Source organism: Semicossyphus pulcher, unplaced genomic scaffold (assembly GCF_022749685.1).
Source record: "Semicossyphus pulcher isolate SPU_LCO1_2020_fin unplaced genomic scaffold, fSemPul1.0.p SCAF_11, whole genome shotgun sequence".
In the NCBI taxonomy this organism is placed as follows: Eukaryota; Metazoa; Chordata; class Actinopteri; order Labriformes; family Labridae; genus Semicossyphus; species Semicossyphus pulcher.
The window spans coordinates 8,755,008-8,776,981 of NW_027211615.1; the positions used below are offsets into that span (position 1 = coordinate 8,755,008).

Consider the following 21,974-nt stretch of genomic DNA (forward strand, 5'->3'; position numbering starts at 1 on the left):
TAATAGAAAATACAGCAGAAAAAAAGGCAGCTTCAGGCTTTGGTGTAGATATTTCTGAGGCTGCATGAGATTAGACAGTTTCTGTTCTGCTCTGCGAGGTGAAATGACAGAAGATCCCATTAGTTGGTGATGATTAATAGAGCTGTGACAAGAACTTAGTTAAATTCATCTACGTGAATGTGTAGAAAATGTGTGTAATGTAAGGGGATCAGTGAGAGGATGATTGTAGAGAATAACGGCAAATTCTTCAGACCCTCAAGTGAAATAAGTGTTTGTTTATTTGTTTATATACACTGACAGGGTAACAGGAGATTTACCCAGCATTTTAAACATGAGTTACTTTTAGTTTTTAATTTTCCTAGAGATTCTTCAATTTCTTTAGGCCTTCAGGGGGAAAGAGTAGGTAAAGGTATCGTCCTCTGTATGTTAAACAGTAAAGAAAACTCTAACTCTTATAGCATTACTCACTGTAAGCCAGTAAAGGAAAGTAACAAAGTATATTTACTCATGCTGTGTACTTTAGTAATATGTTAAGGTACTTCTCGTCTTTTCTTGAATGTTTCCATTTTGTTACAAAATGATAACCTACTGTGAGGTCTATAGATATCCTGCTGGAAGCTAATAAAATGCACAAATGTATTTACTTTCTTTAACTTACTGCCAATTCTGATTTTACCTGGTCCAGATATTATTTAAGGAAAGCATCCTGCGGATTAAGGTCATGGGACAAAGAGCGCTACCATCATCTTTGTCGCCTGCGTAAGAGACAAAAAGGAGGGAAACGACATGCTCACCTGTGGGGCTGCTCACCTGGACTGGATCATCTTATGGAGCCCTCCACAAGAGGAACCACCACCGCCAGGCTGCTCTATATCACATTACACTTAAAGTCAGTACAGAGTTGGTAGATTTAGCAATCTGTCTGTAAAAGAAAATGTCTGTGTGCTCACTGGCTAGGTACACATTTTCAACATCATCAGAGTTTTCTCATGTTCTCATATTTGCTGAGGTTGTACAATTTACTAGAGTACTTTACTTTATGTATTTTGGGTTTATTTTTACGGAAATACTTTTGTACTTTTACATGACTTAAATGCCGGAAAAAGAAATCAAGTGTGGTGCAAGTATTTTTATTTAAGAAAAAGATCCAAGTACTTCTTCCACCTCTTTAATGGAAGTTTAAGTGATGTTTACAAAATAATAAACAAATTAAATGATGTTATATATTTATTATTCTGAATCTGAAATTAACCATTCTGAATAATAATTACTTTAGCTTTGGCGTTGTGAGTACATTTTGATGCCAGCACGTATTGCCCCTGGTTTAATCTTTGAAGCTGTGATGTGGGAGATGTCGTCGTTACGTGTCTGTTAGAAAGGGGGCGCTGTAGAGCCGCACTGTTGCCAGGGAGACGGCTCAAAACACCAGCCAGATTCACAGCAATGGCCACAAGTGTCCCGACTGTGCCTGGACAAAACTCACTGCAGCGGCTGAACGCGGTCCTGTGAAGACCGGGAGAGGTATTTTCCTACTCCCACTTTGAATTAAAACCACATTTACAAAGCGTTGGATAATAAAGGAATAACCACATCGTGCCTAATCCAGTTTGCTATCTCTGAAGTGGTGAGTAAACGCAGTTTGTCACGGGACAGCTACCGTTAAGCTACGCAGTTAGCGGTGCCAGGCTACTAAGCTAAGTTCCATGCTATTGTTACGTCAATACTAGTTAAGTACATGGCAGTATAATTAAAACTTGTGTGTTTCTAAAAGTGTGTGTTAAGTCTATTGTGCTACGCTATTGCTCTTTGTTAAGTTGACCTGAATGGGTATTAGTTATTTTTACACAACAGGAAAGACTCAGTAATTCCTCCTGTGACTCTTAATGAAATGCGTCTACATTAGCTTAAACTGACCTCAAGCTAAACTAGCAGCTGCTAGTTTTTAAACCACAGAATTATGACTGATGTTTGACATTATTTTTCATTTAAACCCTCTAGCTGGGTAGCTAATTATAGCCACAAAACTTGTGATGGGTGACAAACCCACTAAATCTCAGTCGAATGTATGCTGGGTGACTTTCAGTGACTAACTTTATTTTTATGATCGCAAATTACAATCACGATAGGAGCTCTAATTCATTGACATACATTTCAAACTGACAATGAGAACTTAAATGAGGTGATTTTTGTACTTTTGCTCAGATTTACACAGATGCCTTCAGTTGTAAATATTAGAAGGATATAAGGAAATCACTAGTTATACATACTGTATGTGAGAAATTATGCAAAAAAGGGATCACTAAAAGGTAATGCACTGGATAGGTTTTGCTTAAAGTCTTCATCTGAGAATGGTTTTTGTGGGTACGTCAGCTTAGGACACTCCACCATTTTAAGTAGCCTTGAATTTACTAAATAAGTTCAGTCATTGGTTCATACCAGGACTGAAGTATCTGATAGGAAACATTTTCCAGATCTTTACACCATATCTCACATGCCCTTTTCTGTAAATAAATAGCATTGGAGTTGTTTGAACCATACATTACATAAACAATAATTCATTTGGAAAAAGTTAAGTAACTGCCCCAAAGTAGGATATGCTTGCACTATTTTCACTCATAAATTCTGGATTTATGGCACATGAGATAGGGTAACATGAAATGTGATGTGCAGTTTAGTTGTAGAAGGGCAAAGTATATAAGAACAAGATAGTACTATGTTGATTTATTTCTTAAAATGTAATTAAAGTCCTAGTTTACGTAGTTTATTAAAATCACATGACATAATTAGTTCTCAAAATTTAAAATGTAGTTTTAGATATGTCATCTTGCAGAGGCCTTCAATTTCTTCCTGTTTAGTGGGCTAGTATGGTCTCGATTGTCACTGTTTCATTCAACATCACATGACATTTCACTATCTCTGTAACCTTGCAGAGGCCTTAAACTTATTCTACCGAACTCATTCCCTCGTATGTTTATGTCTAGAATGGGTGTGTGCACTTCCATTCATTCCCACTCTTCTACCCAGGTCCCTCTGTCCTTCCCAGCATTCCTTCCCAGTGCTGTTGTGGCCACTTAGCTGTAGAGTAGGCATGAGATCCCAGGCTTAATTAAGCCCACAGGAACAGATGGCCCGCTGGCAGTCTTTTCTGTTTGTCCGCCGTACACCTCCACTCTATACAGAGCTAAATGCTCCAGCAGGGGAGGGGTTTGGGAGCTTGGACCATGAGCCGGGAAGGGATAGACCTGCCAGACGTAATTAGCTGTGGGAAGTAGGTAGACCAGGGGGAAGGGCTGCTAGGAGGTAGAATGTGACGTGTGTATGACTGACTGTATGACATGAGCCTCAAAGGTGGCTTTCAGTCACAAAGCCATGTTTATCCTTTTGGTACTTGAAGGGTTTTACCTCCACAGAAAGATGCTTTTAACTGGCAAGTGGAATGAGTAATGAAGGCACTTTGACAATTCTTTTTTCTTCCCAATACCTTGACTCCAGTACTGGCCGACACTGATTACCTCTGTGACACCAGTGTGACACATTATTATTTCTAAAAAAAGACTGTTTACTACTTATCCTGTATGATCTTAGGATATTATTGCCAGTGCCACCAATGTTGTTTGGCCGGGCTTAGTACACTTAAGGATCCTAACATAAAAACAAGCTAATCACCTAGAGACAACCTAAGTTAACGGTAGTGGCAGCTCGGCTTCCTGAAGTCCTCTAGCTGTTGACGAGGGTTGGAGAAACCCTGATTTTTGCCATGAAGCTACTTTGTATTTTTACCAGTTTTAATTATCTGTAATAAAGAAAAAACAAAGAAATATATAGCCATACATATTTGATGTGTTTTGCTAGCTTATAAGCTTACCTGACCTTACCTGACCTTACCTTAAAACTTGTTTAAGCAATATCACATGAGAGGGAGTTCTGTTGTACTGAATATCAGCACGGCTGGTAAATTACTATTCATAGTTTAATCAAAACTTTTTCAAAGAAATATTCTTCAATCTTTGCGATTCAAAGTTTGCTACAATTTAAGCAATGGCTGTTGTTTGTTGTTAATGGTAATTAACAGCGTTCAGAACACCTGAAGCAGAGTGATACATTCAGTTAAAAGTCCTTGTGCTGTTGTACTCTGTATCAGCACTCATGGACTGCCTCTTGTCCAATCCGATTACTTGGTTGGAACCAATTCTGTGTAAGCTACCTTGTTGGAGAGGACTTTTTAGGGAGGCTAATAATTGATTACTGGATTGGTGTATTGGCTGGTGTACTTGCCAGTACCTGATACCACATTTTCAGGCTGTATTTGAAGCATTTCCAATACTGGTGTTGGTATCTGAAGGATTCTAATACAGACATGTTTTTAAGCCATAGCAGGCTGGATGAAAGAGAGCACCTGAGCCACTGCATGGTATTTAAACATAAGCTATTGTCATTATTTGAAAGATGAAGATATGCTTTTGGCTTTCTAGATATAAATCCAGTATATTCTCCTCTCTTCCATGCACAGAACACTAATAAATTAATGACTGCAAAATAAGATTCTCTTATATTTTCTCCTTTTTTACAACTAATCCAGATAAATGCGCGTATGAAATATCATCTCCATCCGTCACAAGACTGCAGATAAAGCAGTAACAGATGGATATTTGGTTTAGCTCTTCCAGAGACTAGGGCAACTAAGGACAGGTGTGTCCAAGCAAAGGGCTGGGCGAGGCTGAACTGAAGGGATTTCAGGTGGCTGAGGTTACAGAGCTTTCCATGTTAGGGGTTGGATTAGCAGGTGATAAATAAGAGGGGGAAGGAGCAAAAGTCGACCCCGATTGACTGGCAGCCAGCTCTCATGACTGTTTTTTATGTTTGTTAAATATATAATGTATTGAGTTAGTGACACGTTAAGGAATTGGGTCTACTCGAGGCCAGATTAAGTATGAGGTTAACATAGTTTAACAAGCTACTTAGTAAGCACTGTTAAACTCTTCAATTATTCTGTTCTTGACTTAGTAAAAGTCAGAATTCAAATGAATTACTCTTCCTGAAATCAATGAATTGATCCTCTATCTTTACATGTGCACATACATGTTAAAATGTTACAGTTTCATTTATCAGATGCTTTTGTCCAAAGCGATGAACATGAGTTAGTACAGCACAAGCAAGGATCCAGACAGGAGGGAACAATGTGAGTGCCAACAAACAGCTTCAGGATTGATCGGACACAGGTGCCGATAGGCAGTGCACAGAGGCGATGCACAGGGTGTGTAGAAGCAGATTTTATATAGGTCTTTATTTTATCGTATCATCATTAGGGCTGGGCAATATGGCCAAAATCCTTTATCAGGATTTAGGATTTATCGTATCTGGATAACGATATATATCATGATAAAGCATGTTTTTTGGTAATTTTACAAATAATTAGTTCATATGAAATAACCACATAGTAAAGCCTATTTTTGCATAATGCTGTGTGAATAAAAGACTTGACAAATAAGAGTACTGAGTTTCCGTTTTTCACTTGGGCTGAGCCTGAGTCCTTTTCTGCGTGTTGTGTGTCCGCCCCTCGCCTCCCTCTATGGTTTGCTCCAGGTTCACTCCCACGTGCAAGGATTAAAACATCAAGCGTTGTCCAAATTACATAAAAATAGCTATAAAGCAGTTCAGCCGCTGGTTTTATGTGATCACAAACGATAGAGACAATGTAGCAAAACACATACGACAGACACTTTCATATCGTTTTAACGTATAAACTGTATATCGTCATATTGCCCAGCCCTATTCGTCATCATAAAAAACATCAACAACATCCTCAATATCATTACCATCAGTAGCATCAATAACATTAATATCCTTCATACGTATAAAAGACTGGAAAGGAACTTCATATAAAAAAAATCAAACATTTTGTTTGTTTGTAGGAGGCAGCCCAGCAGACAATAATATATTTTAAAGAAATAAAGAAACAAATGCTGTTTCCCCAGAATGCCGTTAGAGCGACCATGAACTACAGAAAGCCTTTTGCTTAACCTTTTCTAAGCTTTATTTATATATAGTTTTTCTCTCACATTGTTGCTTTAGACAATATTACTTTGTTTTTCATGTAAATAAATTCAATTATCCTTTAAAAAAAAGCATATTATTTATTACAATTAAACTCTTGTTTGTATTTCAGGATGACTGATCACAGACAGAACTTAAAGGACGACATCCTCTGCTGGCGTACCATGGCCTCTGACTGGAGCAGTGTCAGCGTCAGTGCCTCCTAACACTCAGATCTCAGTAAACACTGGGCAGGTTTAAACTGCTGCAGCGAGGATGATCACGTCTCATATGAACGGGTTTGTGCAAGAGGCCTCAGCTCAGGCCAAGAGCCACAGGGAGAGGGCAGTGGACTGCCCAGGGGAGGAAAGTAACCTTGTCAAAGCACCACATAGCAGTGCCCACATGGAGAGGATCCAGCATTACCAGGAGGAGCTGAGGAAGAGGAGGGAGGAGGAGGGCAGGGGGAAGCACGACATCGACCCCAACGCTTCACTGAGGCTCAAGAAGCTGTCGCAGAACCCCAAAGTGGGCATTGACAATCCCACCTTCGACGGGAAGGAAAAGGCCAAAGACACGTGTTCCCAGGATCCTGTAGCCGGTGAGTCGAGAAAATAGGGTGGTGAATTTAGAGGGTCGTTCCGGGGGTCGGAGAGGTCAGAAGGAGGAAAGAAGTTTACAAAGAAGAGGAGGGGTCCAGGCCTTATAGTAGACAAGGGAGTGGTGAGGTTTTACACAATTTCAGTGAAAACAAAAGGAGTCTACACAATGACCATTGAGGCTGTGAGCAGAGGGAGGAGGTGGAGGAGGGTGATGTGTTTTAAGAGCTGTCCCCCATTTCCATTAGTGTCTTGGTCCTAACTCTAGACTGAAGAGCACAGAGCAAATCAAATACAGCAATTTCTTATCAATTATATTGATAATACAAAAGTGTCTTGCACACACTACATTACATACAGAGCAATGGTTGTGGTGGTTCCATCCCACGCTCCTGCAGTCCACATTTTAAAGGGCATGACACTTAACCCCAAATAGCTCTCAAATAGATTGGATCCTGAAGGGCAGGTTGGCACATTGTGTTGTAGCCTCTGCCATAAGTGCGTGTGAAAGGACGATTGTGTGGTTTGAAGACAAGGGGGGCACAATATAAGCGCAGTGCCTTCACCTTTTATATTAGATATTCCACCATTCTGTTGCTGGCACAAAATCAGTCAATCAAATTTTATTTGTATAGCGCCAAATCACAACCAAAGTTATCTCAAGGCACTCTACAACAAGAGCAGGGCTAGACCGTACTCTTTGTTATCTAGAGAGAGACCCAACATGGTTCCACCGTGAGTAGCACTTAGCAACATTTGGCAGCAGTGGCAGAAAAACTTCCTTTTAACAAGCAGAAACCTCGAGCAGAGCCAGGCTCATGTTGAACAGACATCTGCATCGACTGGATGGGCCAAAAAAAAAAACATTGTTGAACTTTTTTGTGCATAATTGACATAAAACTGAGTAATTGTGTTCACAAATTAATAAACAACGCCCTTTTTCAAACATTTGAGGTGATGGGCTTTTTAAATATCTTCAGTTACAACATTCAAACTGATCAGGGTCACTTTGCACAATCAGTTGAGTTTTGTCCAGTGAGAGCAGGAGTCATGTGGAAACACTTGGTGACCTTGCTTTCAGCCATGTTTAAATGTAGGTCTGACGGTGCTCAGTGTTGTATGAAAGAAAATACATGAACATTCATTTGTGCATGAATGATGTACAGTTTACACCATTATTATTCTGTAGGATTACTTCAGTAGTTATTGTGTTAGGTCAACCTTTGCCTCTCAACTCTAAAATCTGCTCCTCTCAATCTAACCCTATAAGATATATCCATACTGTCTGATGTTATATCTTGGCAATGTAAACACTGCAGCAACCAGACTCGCAGGCACACAGGTGGGTCAGGAGCAATGTTCTATCCCTCCCCTGCAGAGACCCACAGTTTGATTCCTTCACATCACTGGAGGAACAAAACAAAACAAAGACAGAGTTTGTTCAATTTAGACTTCCCTATGAGCTACCTGTCAGACATCCAGGCGTGCATAGATAATTTTAGATAAATACAGTGTTTATATGTCTGTGCCTTAGCACTGGGGTGGCACCACACCTTAAAAAGCAGTGGGGGATAGTTGAGTTAAGAGTCCCTTGACTAAACATTTACGCCTCCTGAAGTCATCAAAGGCTCCTCCTAAATACGGGTGTCTCCCTATTAAAGGCAGTGGATGTTTATGTGTTATAGAAGGAAACCTATAACTTAAGTAAAGCTGTGAGTAAACATGTCCTAACACCTATCATTTCCCCCCTGTGTATCTATACACTGTTCCCCTCACTGTCTCTGCCTCTCTCTCTCAGACCTTGTGGAGCTGCTGCAGGCCCTAAAGTGGGCATCGCACATCCTGACCGATACACAGAGCCAGCAGGATGTGGAGATGATCATGCAGCTCGTTGCCAAGGAGGACTTCAGGAATGCCTACACCCTCTACAGCGCTGTATCCCAGCAGAAGAGCAGAGTCAGTCCCAACTCGCCCCTCACAGCACAGGCAGAGGATCTCTGCCAGGAGGTACGCATAACGGTCATTTTGGAACAACGAACATCGTGTGGAAGCACTTTGACTTTGGATAGGTTTTAAAATAGAGTGCAGTCATCTTTACTTGCTAACTCAGTTTACTGCTGGAACTAACAGGTTTGTAGATATAGTTGGTTTCCACAACTTCAGGAGAAAGTGAATCATGAAAAATGACCTTAAATCTTTACTTTTATTCTAACATTTTCAACCATGCCACAAATCTAATTCTGTACCATATGAGACTAGCAGTGGTCTCCATAGAGGTGGCAGTTTGTGCACAGATTGTACTCGCCAGTGTTGTGGTTTGGACCCTGTTCAGCTTGTATTTAGAGGCAGTGAGTAAAGCATCTGAATAAGCTCAATGAAGCATGAAAAGTCTTTGCTTCAGGTGATGATTAATTCAACAAAGCTGCCGAATAGACGGCAATGCCAGTCTGATTAATTATGAAATGTAAATTGTCTTGTGGTTAACAAGGTGAGTGAAAACAAAAGTGAGGGATTTGCTGGATCCAGGCCATGCATGGAAATTGAATAAGGTGGGAATAAGAGGGAGGAGGTACAGAAATGTAAATTAGAGAATAAGGGTGAAAAGAGGGTAAGATGACAGGAAGGAGAGGGAGGGAAAAGGAGGAAAGCCAAAGTGTAAACATGTGCTTTAGTATCCAGTGGTTTGATTTGACTCCAGTTGACAGTGCTGCCTACTGAGCCCTTTTTCAGAGAGCGACAGAGAGCAACAAAAAAAAAATCTCAGCACTCAGGTTTGAGTAGGAGGGAAAGTGCCACACCTGACTTCATGGTTGACAAAACCCAAGCCAGTTGGTCTCTACTGAAGCAAAGCGACAGTAATTGACTTGTGTCCCTGCTGAGCCGAGTGTCTGCGCTGTTTTAATGCAGCCTGTCGCACACAGCCTGGTCCCTGTGAAAACACACTAAGTGTGATATGGTTTGCTGTAAACTAGGTAGAAGCTCTATACAATGATGACAAGCTACACCCAAAATGTTTCACATTTCATTAGGATTAGTGTCAACATTTGATAGCTGCAACAAGAACAAATGTCATACAGCACAGTGAGACTGGTGTAGTGTGATTTTTAGCTGATGGCTAGATGTGTAGAGTTCATTCAGAGGGCACCAAGCAGCACTGCTGCAGTCTCAGCAAGAGTCTGAAGATGGAGAAGCTGCATGAGAGGATCTATTTTTCTGTACACAAACATAACACGTTGTCTTCCCGCGTACAGTAAACCAGTGTTTGTGCTCACCCTCTAGGCACGGCTCCCGAAGCGCTTAACAACGCGTAAGAGTTTGAGCTGCAGTGTGACTAAACTAAGTGGCTGTGCAGTGTGGCACACAGATTGGCTGTTGGGTACACTAATCTCCCAGCAGCCCTTGGTGCAGCACTCCGCAGGAAGGAGCGCAGGGATCTGGGCAGCCAGAAAAAGAAACTCCAGCAGCTTACAGGACAGGAGTGTGGGCCGAGGTGTAGTGCTGCTGCGGGGGGAGGGGAAAGTACGTCACCTTGTTCGTGAGAGCTTCGATTAGTGTAATGGAGGAACTAAGCTCCAAACAGGAGATGAAGAGGCAGGAAGATAAAGTAACGTTACATCAAAATGCCTGCTGCTGTGATTCAGTCCACAGTCTTAGCCACAAACAATAACAGCTTCCCACCAAATGACAACACAAGAACCCGACGGTTAAAATAGATCCATGTTACACAGAGGAGAGTGGAGAGACAGGAATAAAACCCAAGCAGAATGGAAAGTCTGAAAAGCTGTGGAAGGGAAGTATAATGTTAGGAACAGTGCTTTCCAGGTTTATGCTTTTAAATTTGGTAAAAAAAAACAAGTTTCACATGAAAACACACACAATAAAAATTGAGTGTGGACTCTGTTTTATTATTGTTTCTCCCAGGTGTAACATCTAGCATCGACAAGTTACTTGACAGCAGAGTGAATATGAAGCACTTCTCTGTCAGGAATGTGAAACCCTGCTGTGAGTCACTGTGGTACTTGTCAGCCAAGTACTATGAGTGTGCGCACATGACTTGAACATGAGTTCACATGTGGGTTTTTGTTTTTATAGCAACTCTGGAAAATGACATGCATATGGATAAGTACTTCAGTAAAAACACAATATTTTTTATATGTGGTTTTAGGGTGCAATTGGTTTAGTGTCTAGGCTCAATATAGATAGTTGTGCAGTGAAATGCTGATCACGTTGTCAGGAAATAAGTTACCCAGTAAGCAAGGGAAACAAGTAAGGTATAGTTGAAAAGATGGTTTGAACAAATTACAAAGCAATGCACATAATTATAAAATATTTCCAGTGTGAGGTTAGGTGTTGTCTTGCTCTGACAGTATCATAAGGCATTTTTGGAAATCTTTTGGTTGGGCTATCTAAGTACAGGTGGAACTAAGATATGAGGTATTACATACTTGCCATATACACATGGCCCAAAATACACACGTGCACAAACAGGACTCTATGGACATGCATTAATGGAGAGATGTCAGAATGAGGAGGCTGCACATAGATATGCGCCCTGAGCAGTGCCTTGCTCAAGAGCACCTCGACAGGGCCCAGGAAATGGCACGACACCGCTTCAGCTACCAGTCCAAATAGTCCAAATTTCCATGTGTGGTCCGTACTGGGACTTAAACCAGCCACTCTCCGGTCCCCGAGCCAAGTCCCGACAGACTGAGCTTAAAATGAATGTCAGAACAGCTAAATGTCAGATATGAGATGGGTGAAAAACTGTCCATCATACAGTATATGGGTGCTCTCACAATGATCAATAAATCTGAGGATAAAGAATAACATTGTCAGACACTCGCGTCTCCTTCCTGACTTCCACACAGCTGGCCAAACACAGCGTGAAGCCGGTGTAAATGCCAGGCTTTCTAAAGCTATTCCTCCATCTGATAAGCAGTTCTGACACAGGATCCTGGCAGCTTCAGGCTTTCTGTTGTGTTCATGATTCAAGACACAAACTTAATTCTTGACTTCAGTTCTTTTTACTTGAGACATTAAACTTTAAAAAGTTGGATTAAAAGGTGTTGACCATAGTTTTGATTTATATTTTGAAATGCTAGGTAGTTTAATAGTTAAAATTGGCTTCAGACTTTTAATTTGTAATTGACCATACCTGGTCATTACCCTGTTTATTGCTAGTAATGACAATCAAACAGTTACCCTCACCATACATCTGTGTGTCTGTGTCTCTGTTCAGGTACAGAGGATTCTGCAGTCCAGCCAACAGAAGGAGGGCCTGGAGCTCCGCGCTCTGCTCACCAATCCTCATCTGCAGGTCAGATGTCAAATGTGACTCATCATATCTACCCTCAACCTACAATATTAATATTAAACAACACCAGCCGAGCCTGATAGAGCAGCTCATTTATTTAGTTAATGTGCTGATAATTGGAATACTGCAGATTTAATCATGTTATACTGTACCTATTCCAGTAGGGTAATTGTTTCTTGTGCACCTGCCGCCGCGAGGTGGGAGGTCAGAGTTAAGTATAAAATAGTCTATAGATTATGAATCTGAGAGGAACAAATGGGTCTTAATTACATTACAGCTCAAAGGCAGTTGAAGGACAGTTTCATCATCATTGCATCATATATGTGGTTAAAGCAGACCAAATGATAGACGTCTTCATCACGATGCAGGATACTGAACACAAGAACAAAAGGAAAGATATGGAAAGCACTCAAGAGGGAAGTCATAACAGGTCATGTCGGTGTGACCAGAGCTGCCAAGAATTTATTGTTTTGCTCAAGGACATTTGTGCATGGAGGATTCTTACTTCATCTTCAGTGACACATTATTTTCCATCTGTTATTATTAGGTGTTACTTTAAGGGTGTGCAGTCATTTTTTCAAGGTCAAACAGTCTGTGTTTAGTTCCAAAGATTAATGCAGTGGGTCTCAAGAAAGGCTATTATGTAAATGAGGTTGTAATGTGGGTCAGCTCTCTTGATAATGAAAAAGCATGATTGGTGCGTCGGTTGCAGCACAGTGCATGTCAATGTCTTTGAACTTAATTAAGAAAAAATGCAATAGAAATGTGTGTATGTTCTCACTGCTTTATATCATGCAGTGCTGGTGTAGTTTACTATTTATCTGTCATGTTATATCGTAGTTTGGTTTGGATAAACGAAAGTTGTATTTGACTTTTAATAAGGACAATGCTTAAGGGTGAAAAACAGTGCTGCTGAATCGTGGATGCTTCTCTTAATACAGTTATAGTGCCTGATGACATAGCTAGTTACTTTGTGTGCAACACAATGGTGATTGAGCCTATGGCCCTCTGATGAAAGCCTTTGCATTTGCAGTATAACAGACTGGGTGTCTGAGGTGACTTGGAAAAAATTCCAAGCAGCGCCCAGTTAGTGACGCGTTTTCCATCAGCCAGCAGTGGTTGGTCTGCCAGAGAGGGTAGGCGGAGCTAAGCGGCTGCTTTTCTGGTCTCTGCAAGTGTTGCAAGTAAACAGTAATCTACTATGGCTGAACAAACAAAGAAAAGATGGATGACTACAGATACAACTTCAAAATAAGTGAAAATCCAAAGAAAAAGAAACAAACTCGACGCTCAGATGAAGCAAACAGTCTAAAAAGGAAAGCGACCGTCAGCGAGGAAAATCAAGAGTTACAACCGGAGCCAACCGTGGACGTCACACATGCAACACTGTCTGGATATCTGGGAAGTGTGCTCCCGCAATTACCGTTTATCGCCATAAGAGAACGAAACCACTTTAAATATGGAGATTTCGGCTGCTTTTCTTGGTTAAATCGAACTGAATATCTTGATAAAAAAGATCTCACTTTGGACTTATAGACCAAACGTTTCATCGATTAATCTAAAAAATAATAATCAGAACACATAATATTTCTTAGCTGCACCCCTCCTTTACACATTTTGTTTACCTGTGCATCATTGGTGGGACATCTGTTGGCATTCGGTTTGTCAACATGAAATGAATCAGACAGAGAATCGGTTATCTTCATTTTGACCTTCTGATTCTCTACATTTGTCAGATAATCCCGAGTGACTCTTCTGTAGAACAAAGTGCAGCAACATTATCAGACTGTCATCGTCCATTAAAGAGGCAGCAAGGTGAGCAAAGGACCTCAGGTGGAGGACTCTGACAGGGTAACACCAGGGGTCTGATGTTTAACCCATTGCCTTGTTAACCCCTCCACTGAGCTGGATCCATGCAGCCAGCGAGGGCAGAAAAATGGGAACTTAGCCAACCCTGTGACACAGAAAGTGGAACAGATTATGTTGGTTTCTCTGCGGGGAGCAGAGGAGCACACGAGTCAACCTACAGACCGTACAGGTAAACAGCCTCATCGCCCTTTATGATGGAGACAGGTAGATGCATGAGGTCCACCTGTCTCCTTTTTACCACTTTCAAGGACTGAGTTTCCTCTCGAGCAGGGGAGTCACAGGTGTTTGATGATTGATGGCGGTGGATCCTGACTTCTAAATGCTGGGGGAGATTAAGACGGATTGTGCGCGCGCCAAAGCTTAGCCGGCCTCTGCTCTCTCAGGTCCCCTCTGCTGCAGGACAGAGGAACTAATTTGGACCGACGGTTATTAATTGTGTGGTACGGAGCGCTTGTCACGTTAAATGAAGTGAAGGGGCCGTCTCGGTTTTATTTCTGGCTTCGAGATGGGTTAGCTGACTGGTCTTGTTAAAAAAGATGAGGGGGTCGGAAGGCTTCTTAAGGTGCTTGTGTTGAAATGTGTTTGCCGTCTTCTATGCACTAACCGCTTATTAAACGTATGCAACGTTCAATCTTTGTTATATCATTTTATTCCAAAGAAAACACAGTCCACATCTGTACACAGTCAGCAGCTTTTCATGCAGTCATTGTCTTTACCTCACGATGCCGCCTTCTTTATGTCTGTGTTTCTGTATGTACGTGTCTCTGTTTGTGTTTAATGTGGCAGGCACTGATGCAGGCCCATGACAGCGTGGCGGTGCAGGAAATGGCAGAGGAAAACGTGACCCAGTACCTTGGCGAGACTGTGAAACTAGTGCGGCTGGAGAAGGCTCGCGACACTCCGCTGGTGAGACACCATCTATCAGTCTTTATGATCCATTACTTATCCCTCCTCATAGTGCTGTGTGCACACCTCTTCCTGCATTTTTTCCACAGCTAAACAGCCATTTTACTTATAATTGACTTGCAAATGTTGTACTTTATCAATTTGGATTTTGTGAAATCACTAACCAATAAAGTATACGGGCAAGTAGGGAATTAAGGCATGAATGGATCTTAAGCATCCATGGGTATTGTGTTGTGTATTGTATCGTCTAACTCAAATAAAAAAGCCTCTACACTCAGCCCTCACCATGCTCCACCGATCACATTTATCATGTGGGTGTGTCACTGTCAGTGTACCCACAAACCAACAGTGCAGAAAAAGGCCTGTCAGTGTGAGCTCCATTTGAAAACATTGGCATTGACACAGTGATGTTTGCTGTATCTGACATATTCTTTGTATTCAAACTGTTGCCTCTCTGTTCACTGCCATTCAAGAAGATATTCAGGGTTTGATTTACATGTCATTTATCCAGTTCGCTGCTTGTTTTGTGAGATGTCTCTTTTGTCTACAGTATATTAAACGTATGTGGGTCTGGGCTTGTGTTTGCGTGTGGTCATCAGGGTGCCACTGTGCGCAATGACATGGAAAGTGTGGTGGTGAGTCGGGTGGTGAAAGGCGGGGCAGCAGAGAGCAGCGGCCTTCTCAGCGAGGGAGACGAGATCCTGGAGATCAACGGGATTTCGATCCGCGGGAAACACGTCAATGAAGTCCACGACTTATTGGTGAGGAGCAGGCGTAAGCCAGTGGTATACTGGCATATCCTCCATTAAATATAATAAAGACCTAACTTTATAGCAGTAAAATATTGTTAAAGGTTTGAGGCTGATGGTAATATTTATATTATTTATATGAAATTATTATATTGAACAATGATCCCTGTCATGTTTAATTCATTTCATTCCATGTCTTCCATCAGCAACAAATGCACGGCGCTCTGACCTTCCTCCTCATCCCGAGCTCTCAGATTAAACCTGCCCCTCACAGACAGACTGTGGTAAGTCTCTAATGGTGTGAGTAGGTGGGTGTGTGTGTGCGCATGGGTGTCAAGGCCTGTCTGCATGCATGCAACGCCAACCTTGACTTTGTACACCCTGTCCTCAGATGCACGTGCGAGCTTACTTTGACTACGACCCCTCTGATGACCCGTTCGTGCCGTGTCGGGAGCTGGGCCTGTCCTTTCACAAGGGAGACATCCTCCACGTCATCAGCCAGGACGACCCCAACTGGTGGCAGGCCTACAGGGACGGAGACGAGGACAACCAGCCTCTGGCTGGACTCATCCCAGGTGGGGACCCGGCCAGGGCTGAATATCAATATGTAGTTTATAGCTTAATAACAAGGGCAGATTATAAATGTAAGGACAACTTTGGAACAATACAAAAACATCTATATATACAGGAAGAGTATAATTTATAGTTATAGTAATCTTACCAGAATACGTTAAGCACAACATTTTGTGGACTGTATTAAAGCTGTCTCGAGTTAATTAAATCAACAGCCTCGTAACAACCAATAAAAAGGCGAGTCTTAAATCTAAATTGCATATGCCCTCTAAATATTTAATACTTAGATAAAAGTATCTAGATAAACTAAATACTTTATAGTTAAAATCACAATAAATGAACTATACAGGATGACGTTTGATATATGGCCAAGTGGCTTCATTCACAGTAAAGTGCTTGAAAGTTATCTGGGACTAACAACTTACTTGGCACCACAATCCTGGCAAGAAACACCGCCCATCTGGCACATCAAGTAGATTAAAACAAACACCTTGCACCTTATTTGCGATAACAGGACTGTTGTGGCTGGGAGAAACAAGGTTAAGCACTGGAAATGAAGAGCGGGACATCTTTTTTTGTCCTTGTCCAACGCACGTGTGGAGAGTCTAGATTGAGTTAGAGAATGGCCTAAGGAGACTTGTTAGTAATGTTAGAATGCTTTAGAAAGGGAAAATACACTGGATTTGTTTCTATATTTACAGTGCTGCTTGGCTGATCTGTTTCTTCCTACTTTGATCTTTTTCAGGGAAAAGCTTCCAGCAACAGAGAGAGTCCTTGAAGAAAACCATAACAGACAGGAGTCGAGAGCAACAAGGTTAGCATAAATATTTAAACACTGTTATGAGGAAATCAAGATTTAATTTGCAAACTCGCACATTTTGCATCCGCCCTGACTCACATTAAACTGGAGTTTGTAGTTGTACCAAAGTTTAAATATAATCCACATTTTGTGGCTCGTCATTTCTCCAGGGAAGGTCTGGTATGCAAAGAAGAACAAGAAGCAGAGGAAGAAAAGCACAGCCACCTTGAGCAAAAATACCGGTAAGACTTTGCTTTCCCTTCAGAATCTGAACAGTTTGAGAACGTGCTCCCTCTTCATCAACAGCAGCCCATGTTCAGAAGCTTCTCACTTAACCCACACAACACCAGTTGTCACTTTTTTCACCTTTTCTCTCCTTCCAAGTGCCCCCACATTGTCAGATCCCATCGGCTATAGTCTGACGACAACATAACCTCTGAATAAGTAAAAATGAAGCTTTGTCAGGTCTGTCCTCAAGAGGAGAAGAAAACTACTTTAAAATGCTCGATCATCGATCATTTCTGATGCATTCGAGGAACTCGGGAAACCTGAACGCTGAGCAGCTTTCGTGACACAGCGTCAAGGGAATTTATCTCAAGTTGAATTATAGATCTAGAACAGATAGTTAGCTGTTAGCATGCAGATGTCTGTTTTATAGAGATTAATAAGAAGCTAAATCATCGTCAGATAGCCGCTGGGAGCCGGGATGTCATTACGGCGCATTATGTTCCGCATTTCCTGCATACGCCGCAGCCTGCTGATACGTGATTGGTCAATATTACTCTGAATACAAGCGTAGTACAAACGGGAACCAGAACACTTGACATCCCTAACATACACGTCCCTGCCTACGGATTCTACATTTCTATGTAGAATCTGTTTTACAGATTAGTATTAACCCACCATGTTATCTTTTTTTTTAGATTATTTTTTTGGCTTTTGCCTTTATTCGATAGGACAGCTGAAGACAGACAGGAAATATGGGTGATGGCAAACCTGCTATCAGTGCTTAGAGGACTGTAGCCTCTGTATATGGGGCGTCTGCTCTACCAACTGAGCTAAACCAGCACCGCGGGGTTGACACATCTTGTCGGTGTCCCAGCAGCTTGTGCAGACTCGATGTGTCACAAGTCAGATTAGTCACGTACTAACAGACGGGATCAGAGGAAACACCAACAGGTGCCCAGCAGGTGCCTAAATGGCTTGAAGGGACCTTGGGTGTTATTAGTTCACACTTAGACACAAACATGTACTCAAACAGACAAGCAGTGCTTTCATGGAACATTAGCAGGTTGTGTAGGTGAGAGAGTCCTATTAGGAGCAGGAAAAATACAAGTTTAAAAGCAGTATTTTCTGGTTTTCTCCAAATCCTCTCACTCCTTTCCCACCTCCGCAGAGAGGTCAAAGGTCAGATTTAGTTACAGAGGAGCTGCCCAACAGCCAGAGAGGATTTAGTTTGTTGGTCAGGAATTTACTTTAACCCTTAAACCCCCGACTGTGTCTCCAGAGTACGACGACGTCCTGCCCTATGAGGAGATGTCCCTTTATCACCAGCCGGCTAATCGTAAACGACCCATCGCTCTGATCGGCCCCACAAACAGCGGGCACGACGAGCTGCGTCGGAGGCTGCTGTCCATAGAGCCCGAAAAGTTTGCTGTTGCCATTCCACGTAAGTGCACGGTTTGTCAAAGCATGAAGACATACAAACATTAAATATCCGATCAGATAAGGAACATAACATTTACTAAATTTGGATAAATCAAACTGATCTGTCCTTCCTCGTGCCTCAGACACAACCAGAAACTCGAGGATACACGAGCGGAACGGGCGAGAGTACCACTTTGTGAGCCGGCCTGGCTTTGAAGCCGACTTGTCGACAGGGAAATTCATCGAGTCTGGGGAATACGAGAAGAACTTGTACGGCACCAGCACCGACTCTGTTCGACATGTCATCAACTCGGGACGCATCTGTCTGCTCTGCCTCCACACCAGGGTAGGAGACTGAACGGTGGTTCAGAGTTCAGCCTTGTTTCTTTTGAATAGGTTAATTATAAAGCCGCAGTTTGACCTGAACAAAATAGCATCCTTTTATATCCAGAACATAAATTATAAACTGTTTTTTGGTTGATTAAAACTCTTTCCAACTGCGTCCTATAGCAAACTTTTTATAGTTAGTAAAGAGGGAACATTTAAGTGTTGAGTTTGTTATATTTATAGTCTTTTTTTCTCTATTTCATTGTTTTTAATATGTTTATATCCTGTTTTTCCTCTTGCCAGTCACTGCGAGTGCTGAGATCCTCCAATCTCAAGCCCTATGTCATCTTCATCGCTCCTCCTTCTCAGGAACGACTACGCACTCTGCTGGCCACAGAGGGGAAAACACCAAAGGTGCAGTTCAACACTTTTATTTCACTCTCATATGCGCTTTGTAAAAGTCATAGTTTGCACATTATGCATGCAGTATGTGCATAATAAAGGCAGCATCTTTCAACAAAATGAATCATTTAAGAAAAGACAACTATCTTAAAGGGCCAGTTCACCGATTTTCAACCTCAGTCCTATCGTGCTATTATGGGGAGTTAATATCATTATGATAGAAAAAAAATGCAATTTGGCTCTGTGCATTTGGAGGACGCTATCCTCTTCTCCAACGGGCCCTGGGAAACCTCCAACAGACTACGTAAAACGCATCATCTGGCAGAGGCCAGGGAGCTCCCTAAACTACACTTCCTCAATCTAGGACGCCCGCCTCCGATGTCATGTCTCGTTCAAAATCGTCAGGTTGAAATGTAGACTGCAGACCTGAAGATTTTTTTAGATGATCCACTAGTATGTTGTCATTGTATTTCAGATTCTGTACCGCTCTGAGACATTGCCTGCAGTGAAAACGCTAGTATTTCAGTCCAGCATCTCTCGCTGAGCCGTTCCTTTCAGAGGGAGGGGCGCAATGCATGCTGGGTGTTGTAGGAATGCAGAATGGGCAGAACCACAAGCTGTTTGTACAACTTTCTCCACAGCTATGGCGCCAATTTCAAATATTATTGCTTCTATTGATTACAGAGAACACCAGCTTTGACTGACAGAGGCTTTTTCCAGGCGAACTGCTCCTTTATAGTTAGGAGGTTATATTGAAATATATTGTCAGATTTCAACTAATTTCAAAACGTTTTAAAAACAAATAAAAACAACTAAGTATTTAAAGTTCTGATCAAATACAGAATAGTAATTCCCTCAGTGTCTTGTTTTCTGTCCACAGCCCGAAGAGTTGAAGGAGGTCATTGAAAAGGCCCGCGAGATGGAGCACAACTTCGGCCACTTCTTTGACGCAACCATCGTGAACATGGATCCGGATCAGGCTTTCCACGAGCTGCGCAGGCTGATAGACAAGCTGGACACTGAGCCACAGTGGGTGCCCACCTCCTGGCTGTGCTAGAGGTCACAGGGTCTCACAACAGGGAGCAACTCAGGGTAGCAAAACAGAAGAAACGCAGTGAATGTTCCCGCTGACTGAAAAAATAATGTATGAACAGTGCTGATGGTCGCTGGATCTCACTTGCACATTGTCCTCGTTAATAGAGGAGATGATGTGAACCAAATGTTGCAGGGATGGACTCACATTTCTTACATGTCTGCTTGTTGGTCTGTGTGTCTTTGTTGGTTATTGTTTCTTCATGAAGGTTCCTGTTGATCTCAGTTTAATGCAAAGTCATTTATCAGACAAATAGAGCATTTCTATCCTATTCTTTATAGTTATTTATAATTGTAAATACATATTTTCTAGATGAATGATGAAATATTTTAGTGTTACATTTTGTATGCGACCCTGAACAGAATAAGCGGTTTAGATGATGGATGGATGGATTTTGTATGTATGGTATGTGATGTCCAAACGGTACACTCAGTGGGGATAATGACTTCTTTAAACTGTTCAGGTACCAAAAAGAAGAGGAGCACTTGTGCTTAAAGTGGCTGAAGAGTCTTCCATTCAGAATCACAGACTAAGAATCTGCTGTTACCGTACTTCCTCTACACCAGTGTCAGTATTATGTTGTGTCGTCTCATGTCTCATATACGCTGTAATAACAGACCTCAAATCGAAGGTGTTGTCTTGTAGCTGGTTATAATTACCTGTTTTTTACCAGCATTGTACCAACAAAACATCTTATCACTTAGTGTTACTGCAACAAATACAGTATTACTTCTTTTCAGGGTACTGAAATCATATGCACCGAACAGTGTTAATAAATTCAAATACATATAACAAGTGTAGTACATGCTGTCTGCATTGATTTCACTCGGAGAACATCATTTTATGTGTTGGTCACAAGATTAAGTTGTGCTAATTCAATCATAATTCAAGTAAAATAAGGGATAGAAATTTGTTAATTAAAAAAAAAAAAAAAATGCTTCAAAATGTCTAACTTAAAGTACAATTTTTGGCTGACTGCCGGGATCAGCCCTAACCACAGGTCTGTATGTGACTAACTGACTGAGTGATGGTACTTTCAGAACTGAGAGTTCCGACATCGCAATGGTGGGTCACGGAGCATATTGGACCTCCACTGACAGGACTCTCTGTCTATATGGCTCTGGATACTTTGTTCGGGGAGTAGACAGGGCTGCTCCTACGCTGCTTGTCTGCTGTCCTCACCTACGTCCCCAGCGTGCACCTTCTTTCAAACACGTCGTCATCGTCCTCATAAGGACAGTCCTTGTAACACATTGCCCACAAAAGCGCACATTGACCTGATGCGGTCAGCCACATACCAGGTTTTGACCTAGTCTTGTTGATCTTGAACTTACAATTTAATACTAATCTTCAAGTGCCAAGTTAAAAAAACAGGCTGCTAGAAGAAATCTCACTGGTGTCAGTTTTCTATGCAAATCATGTGAATATGGCGATAGTGCCGGGTCATATTTCTAGCCGTACGTGTTTGCTAAAGGCAACGTGGTTGAGGAAGGTTGTCATCTTTTCTTAGATATGCTGTCACCCATAATTCCAAGCAGCACTCACGCTGTTATCACACCCTCGTGCTAAAACAAGGTGATAAGTATGAACTGAAAAAATACTGAAGTGAAAGTGAAAAATTTTTGACATAAAAAAATTTAAGTTTGATCTAAGTTAAATCTAT

At 41.7% G+C, this 21,974-nt stretch overlaps 1 protein-coding gene across 2 annotated transcripts; it reads left to right on the top strand.

The window, feature by feature from the left end:
* The first annotated feature begins 1,468 nt into the window (after positions 1–1,468).
* On the top strand, positions 1,469–20,924 carry pals1b (protein associated with LIN7 1, MAGUK p55 family member b). Of its 2 annotated transcripts, none has more exons than XM_069655878.1 (14): positions 1,469–1,624; positions 6,167–6,634; positions 8,431–8,639; positions 11,872–11,949; positions 14,602–14,721; positions 15,321–15,482; positions 15,677–15,754; positions 15,862–16,045; positions 16,789–16,857; positions 17,013–17,084; positions 18,350–18,511; positions 18,633–18,835; positions 19,120–19,230; positions 20,099–20,924. In XM_069655878.1, exons 2-14 carry the CDS (start codon positions 6,310–6,312, stop codon positions 20,273–20,275), a joined length of 1,950 nt encoding a protein of 649 aa, XP_069511979.1. In that variant the 5' UTR covers positions 1,469–1,624; positions 6,167–6,309; the 3' UTR covers positions 20,276–20,924. The 2 variants fall into 2 exon arrangements, with proteins under 2 accessions (XP_069511979.1, XP_069511991.1); XM_069655890.1 differs by having other exon boundaries at positions 14,614–14,721.
* Positions 20,925–21,974: the final 1,050 nt, after the last annotated feature.